This window comes from Leptosomus discolor, chromosome 1 (assembly GCF_034619465.1).
Source record: "Leptosomus discolor isolate bLepDis1 chromosome 1, bLepDis1.hap2, whole genome shotgun sequence".
Taxonomy (NCBI): domain Eukaryota; kingdom Metazoa; phylum Chordata; class Aves; order Leptosomiformes; family Leptosomidae; genus Leptosomus; species Leptosomus discolor.
Window position 1 is genome coordinate 194474837 of NC_141391.1, and position 7335 is coordinate 194482171.

Here is a 7335-nt window from a genome sequence, read left to right on the forward strand (position 1 = left end):
AAGGGGCAGACGTACCCTGTCCCTTCTCTCCATTCCTCTGGGACGAAGGGACAGCAAGCCTAGCTCTTTAAAGCTGGTTGTCTCCTCACAAAAGTGAGCCCACCATCTTCCAGCTTCAGCTGTACAGCCTTCTAGCGAGAAAATTCAGTTCAGCTTCTAACGTCCTGAGTGGCTTTGCTGAATTTGGTTTCTTGGTATGGTATATGTTTTCTGAGAGATACTTAGCAAATTGGGCTAATTTTCATGAATATCATTTTCTAAAAGGCCCATTAATACTGTTATTGCACTTGTGGATATGTGGATAGAGGTTTTGAAAACCTGAGCCTCATCTTCACTAAACGCGAAGTATTGTGGGTCTCATGGGTGAGATATCTCTGAGGAAACATTGAGTTCTGCAGTGTCTACACTGTACTGCCTTGGTCCTGCGGACTGCCTGCCTGGTCAGCAGGAGGAACAGGCACATCTCAAACACTTCAGAGAGCTTGGATGTCTCTAACTGTCACATGGCTGTACCCTAAAAGCATCCGTGACTTATTATAAGTACCTAGGTTGGCTACCTGGACATTGATGGTTTTGCTGCAGGTACCAGGAATTGTGTCATGTTAGTTCTACCCTAAAACAGCAAAGAAATGGGGGAGTGGGGAGGTCCATAAAACTACCTCAGGTTCAAGATGTTCCTGATTGTTTTTCTGTTTTGAGAGAAAGGAAGGACAACACAGATGCGCTGTTCCCATTAGTATATGTAACAGCCTGCTGCCTATATGACATATTATCCTCACCTCCAGCAGGTCACAACCCCAGAAGAGATAAATAGATAGGCAAGGACTGAAGAACAACAACAAGTAGGACTCAAATACAAATCCATCATCATCCCTGATGGTTGATTGTACAGCTGTGTAGGATTTTCCCAGAGTTTTGAATGCAGGGGGAGCCTGGAGTTGGAGGATGGATAAGACTCTCTCTCTCTTACATATAAGTATTTAGGTTTTGCTGTATATCTGCTTTCTTTTCTGTTTAATACACACATAACTGGCAGGGACCCTGTGACTAATGATTCTGCTTGCAGCAGTGACCACAGACCTTAGCATCAAGGTCCACACTGTACCATGCAGTGCTGAGCAGAGCTATCAGAGCTGGTCTGGAAGATGCTAGCTCCATGTGATAGTGCAGCCAGGCTAATAAATAGCTCAGAGCAAGCTTTCATGGATCTGCTTTATTGCTGTCAGGGATTTGAACTTGTATCCCTTTATGGTACTGCACAATGACAATGAAATACGTGTGCTTGTTTAGAGCTATTTGGAGTAACTCTGGCTGGCACTGTACTAGGCAGGTCAAGGATGTTCATGAAGCTGTGAAGATGGTGATAAACCCCAAGGTTTTATTTTATAGTTACCTCTGTTATTATTGATAAAGCTTGAAGAATAAGGAGACGTTTCTTCATCAACCTTTCCAACTGCAAAAGCCACAGCCACTAATACACCCTGAGGCCCACTGAATTGATAGCAACATCCTCGGTGATTTCAGTAAGACCTAGACTGAGGAGACAAGCAACAGTGGTTACACTGACTTCCACAGACTTACACTGATTTACTGCAGCTGGGAATCTTCCCTCTTTATTTGGGCTAGATTATTTCTTCAGTGTTAGCATGGTGGATACCTTAGAAGTGTCTGATACCAATTCATACAGCTATATATGGAATAAGTACTAATGCCTCTTCTGTTACATTCTACAGACAAACTGTGAGATCCGCCTAATGTTGTCTCTTAAGCCATGCAAGTACTGTCTGAAAATGGGACATTGTTATGCACTGTTCACCTTTCAGTCCCTGGCATGGCTGAGCATAGCATTCATCTGGACTTCTCTTGCTATGAAACCAGCCTGACCACCAGTCTGGGAGAGGAAGCCTTTCATAGCCACCTGGAATGATTGACTGACCTGTGCTCCCTGAGGTATGATGTTGTACTGAACCTCAAAATGTTCCATATGATTAGAAGCCTGTTAGCTAAAGCAAGAGGGCAGAACATAACCATGTTTTATTTTTCTAGGCTAAGCTATTATCCTTGGGACACATCACCGGAAGTCCCTGTTAATGGACTAGAACTACCCTAGAACTTCAGTTTGCAAACTCATCTGGAAAAAGAAGGCTGTGACACCAACTATTACGTCCCAGGTAAGGAATTCAGTGGATTAGCTCTCGTAGACTGGGAGCACTGGAGACCTCAGTGGGCCCACAACTGAGATGCAAAAGATGTCTACAGAAGACAGTCCAGGAAACTCATAACCAAAATGGAAGGGAATAATTCAGCAAATGTCGTTGAACATTTAGCCAGAGTTTCCTTTGATGAAAGTGCAAAAGCTTTTATGAAGGAAACAATTGCATTAGGAATGAAAAGGAGACTAAAGGGTCTGTGGGGACACTATTCATACCCTGACTATCATAATTATAATTTCCATGACCAGAACTACACTGATTCCTGCCCAAAGAGCAAAGTTTTGAGGAACAATGAAACTTTCCTGGCTCTGGAATAGCAGTGCAACTCTATATCCTTCCACTGGCATTAAGAAGCCCCTTGGAAACAGTAAAAAACATTTGTACTTTTATCAGTTTAGGTTGAATGAAACCATAAGGATTTCCTTCATGACATCCCGAGGTTATGCTTTGCCCACATTTGTGTATATCTGACACGTATACTATGCATATATACATATATACTATATACTACGTATACTAGAGATGAATCATTATTATTTCTCTCTATGGTAAGCATTTGCTGGAACAATGTGGGCTGCGTTTATGCTTTAACCATTCTTGCAGATGGTGCATAAGGATGGAAAACCTCCTACTTGGGCCAGCTCTGCTGGTTCATGTTAATTGTCCACATGCTTTAAAGAGCTCAGTGTTCTGAAGGAAAAATGCAGACTGAAATACCTTTTTTTTTTTTTTTTTTTACTTTAATTCATTGCTAGGCTACACTCAAACGTGCATTTGAATGGAGTAAAAGGATTTTAGCAATTTGATGTAGTACGTAGGAGGCAGTTAATACATTAAACCTCCCTGATGTATTTTCTTCTGCTCAGGTATCCAGTCACCAACTAATCCCCCAATAGCTGCCCCTTTTACAGAAGGGAAACTAAGGCAGAGATGTTAGCAACTTGCTCAGTGTCACATCAGAGTGGGAAATTGAAAACAGCAGTCTTTCTGCATGTGTCCATCACAAAAATATTTAGTTGAGTCTCACATCTACCTCAGAGCAGGCAAATGGTACCCAGAACCAAGGAGTACTGCCCACATGAGCTGAGCACACACACAAGTATTTTCAAGCTAAGTGCCTTACCCTAGTCTTTTTTTACATGATTCTGGACATCCTCCCAGAAACTGGATGAAGACAGCAGGTTTCCTGTGAAAAAGCAGCATTACCTATCTGTCACAGTCCTGGTTTCGTTTGCCCCTGTAGACAGTGACTGCACTACCAGCAGGTTTCAATTTCTGTGTTTCAGAGCTTGGCAAGTGAGCTGTATTCATGTTTTAAAGGCTGTTCAGTCTTTCAGCCCAGGTACAGAGTCTGAAGCTGGCACCTTGTCTGGGAAGGACATTAGCTGCCTCTCCTATTAGGTCACAGTACTCTCCTAGCACTGCCATCACCACACTACACTTCCCAGTAAGGGGCTGTGCCTTTTGAAGGCAAATGCATATTCTTAGGCATTAAAGGAGGTGGAGACACCTGCTTTGGTAGTTTTATCCAACTTGCCCTTCCTTAGCTTTGCAAGAAGAGGATAGATAGACATCAATAACTGCTGCAGGCTGGTGTGCATCCCCTTTGCCATTTTATACCCAGTTTCTGCCTCTTTTCCCCTTCAGGCGACTAATTCTTCTGAAGTTTTTCTCCTTTGATTCTTGATGTGCTGTGGTCCTCTATCTCCCTTAAATCGGTGGTGAAGTCTAGGGAGTCACTTGCATATCAATGGTCTTTCATCTTCAGTGTTAGCATAGTAATTCACTTGTTGCTGATCCTTAATCACTGTTCAAATTAAGGATAAACATCCAAGCAGCAAATACCCTCTCCTTACAGCCTGCGATATGAGGAAAAGATACAGTGAAAGACCCCTCTGAAACAAACCTAGAAAGAGCACAAAAATTGAAACTGAAATTCTTGAGTCACCAAGCGTTGCATTTTCCCTTTCATTTAAGGTTGCACAATGCTGACATTCTCCCTCCTTCAGTGTGTGCCTATTTACAGTCACTTTTTCTAAGGTTTTTATAAGAATCTGAGTGAGCTCCTAGGGAAAGCAGCAAGAACAATGCATGCCTTTGGAATCACGGCTTTCAAATTGGAGAGGGACTGGAAAACAGCTGATTGACATAGCAAAATGTCTCTCTCCTTCCCCTTATCAGCAAAAACAGAACTGGGGAAATGCTTTGGGGAATTCTCATGCTAAAAATCCCACTTTAATGAAATTATTTTAGTGGCTTCTAGTAATTGATGAGGTAACAAATAATTATAATTAAATTTTGCATCAAAGTAAATTAAAATGCATTTTTCCCAGTGTTTGTTCACTTGCTTATTGTCAACATCTCAGCCACTACCTAAGTTTGCAACTTTTGTTTAATAATATTTGTATTCTAGACAACAAACCTTTAGCCACAATAAAATATAGTTCACAGGGACCAGAATGAAAAGAAAATGTAGTCCAAGGGACAGCCACAGAGCAAACCATTAGATTACTTTAGAAAGGCTGTAAAATGCTGAATTAGCCTGACAGTGATGTCTTTAGTCTTTTCTCTGTAGCAAGATCTTATTAACACTATTGGAGATAGTGCTGGGAGCTGCAGGCATTGTTATTTGGCGAGATATGAATTTAACTTCTTCAGAGGTAAGTCTGTGCTTTATTTAAATGCAATATGTAAGATCCTAATTTTATCTTATTAATAGACACTGTCTGACTGAACCAGTTCTGAGTACTTGGTACCAGCAGAGGTGACTGCTTAACCAGTCTTTGCTGTTCCCCAGTCAGGACAACCACGGAACTTGGTCAGTTCTCCCTGGCTCAACAAGGTCTTGTGAGGCTCACAGGCAATCAGTGGTCGGGAAGGAAGCCAAAGGCTAATACCAGGCATTTTGGAAGACAGTTCCTCAACAGTTATCATCCTCTTCAGATTCATCCCAGCTGGATAAAACACTAGGAAATCATCTAGAGCCTGATTAGCACATCAGTCAAACCAGATTAGGTGTACAAGTGGTGCCCAGCAATTAGTCATGTTATGGGAACTCTATTTGTGCCTGTGTGTGGGCAAGTAAAATGAAGCAGGCTGTTGAGATCAGATAGAAAGGCTTCATGTTATGTGATATCAGACCTAGTCATTAAAATCAAAGATTGATTAATGAGGCTCCATCATGTCCTAGAGCTTTTAGACAGCCACACATCAAACTTTGTCATGAGAAAAGACTTTGTCCTTAAAGCTGTGTGAAATGGGTGTTCTGGGCTGCTTTTCTCCTGGCAGAAAGTATAGAAAAACCAGCCAGCATGAGAATGAATGGCTGAAAGTAAATGTTCAGTTGTCCTCAGCAAATTCAATTCTTCAGCCAATTTTTTAAAATATTCAGCTCAGGTTTCTGTCAGAGTCAATGTGAATAGGAGGGTGAACATCTTTCCAACTCAGTTGAGTGACAAAAGGAAGCCCCTGGAGCATCTCTATCAGCTCCAGACCCCACCGTCTTGCCACACAGCCACACTGTTATCACCTGTGTTTCTCGTATACCTCATGGCTTCTTTGCAGATCTACAGACTGTGGTGTTTTCTGGAAAGCTGAGGTTGCTAAAGCCTTTTGCACCTCAATTGTGTTATATTTTCTGTATAAAACTCCCTAACAATCCATTAAATTGGACAAATTTAAGTTATCCTCAATGAATTCGTTAATGCAGGCTGTTTACATATCGTATATTTTCCAGAATGTAAAAGGAAAAAATGGAGTGGTTAGTTTCACATCAGCTAAAATTTATTTTCTACCATTTACAGAGCAACTGCAGAGAAGTGCAAATATTTGTTGATTCTGAATTAGGGCTTTACAGTATCAATGCCACAGCAGCAGCTGAGGTGTGTGAAGACATCTTTGTCAGGACAATGGATGATGTGTGTGAAGAACCTGGAGAGCCTCAACATATCTACATTCGAATCTAGGAGCTTCCAGATAGATGCCTTGGAGAACCAAGGATTTATTGTGAGAGGAGAAGCATCAAATGAAGATCTGGAAATAATGGCAGAGACATTTTTCTGCCACTGTTATCAGGGTTATGAAGGAACTGACTGTGGGGAAGTTAAAGTTGCTGATGACCATTCAGGAAGCTCTGCAGGCTCTGTCTCACCCAGAAGATTTGCAGTGATCTGCCTGCTTCCTTTGCCTTTGATAAGTCTTCTCTAACCATGCTCAGTCAAAGGGCTGGTTTCAGCAGTTGAGAAGGATGGCAGCAGGGATCCACCAAAAAGTCTCATACACTTTGCAGCTCGGACTGAACACGTTACGGTCCCAGATGTAATCCAAACCCTGCAGCTGTGCCCCAAAGTTTAATGCCTGTAAGGCACAGAAAGAGTGTGGCACCTTGAAGGCTGAGTCAAAAACGCATGAGCCATAGGAATATGTGTTGCGCTCGATCCCGCCTTCTGAGATTAGGCTGTTTAGGAGGCTAGAAGCCAGGTTTCTGCCCAGCTGAAAGCCATGACCAGGACAGAAGCAGCCTGCTACTACTAAAAAAAATTACTTACTGGATGGCATAGTGGATAGAGCACCCTCCCAGAAAATGAAAGATGAGGGGAAGTTTCTAGTTTCTCTTTCATCTGAGTGAATTCAAGCCCATGTTTTCCTCTTTCATGTCCTGCATGATGGAGGTGTTCATGCTTTGAGCCCTCCATGAGGTAGAAAGGAATGAAAGAGTCAGGAGATCAGGAAGAAAAAGCATAAGCCACACTCTGTTGATTAGCGTATTTACTGAGAAAGGAATGTATATATTCTAATCCATCAACAAAGGGTCTCCCTGTGTGTTTCTAATGCCACGACTAAAATAAAACTTAAGTAGTGCTAGGAACAAGAACGCCATCTCAGACATGTCTACTTCCATCTTGAATGTGTGACAATACCCCAGTGACTTTTAGTTTCAAAGCTAATGACACCATGGCTATTATAGAGATGCAATCAACAAGAATCAGGCAAGTTTTATCATCTTCGACAAGAAACTTATTTATGTCGCAACTACCATTGTAAGATCTGTCCTCTGGAGGAGGTGGAAAGGCTCCCAGGGCTCTTCTTCCAGTCAGCAGGGAGAAGAACACTCTTCTAGAGA

At 42.0% G+C, this 7335-nt stretch overlaps 1 protein-coding gene across 1 annotated transcript; it reads left to right on the top strand.

Annotated features, from left to right (window-relative positions):
- The first annotated feature begins 1771 nt into the window (after positions 1-1771).
- Positions 1772-6419, top strand: HYAL4 (hyaluronidase 4). Its single transcript, XM_086462187.1, is given in 10 exon segments — positions 1772-1822; positions 1824-1926; positions 1929-2509; positions 2511-2692; positions 2731-2761; positions 4789-4817; positions 4819-4873; positions 6017-6101; positions 6104-6172; positions 6175-6419. Coding segments are annotated over 10 exon segments (1431 nt in total).
- Positions 6420-7335: the final 916 nt, after the last annotated feature.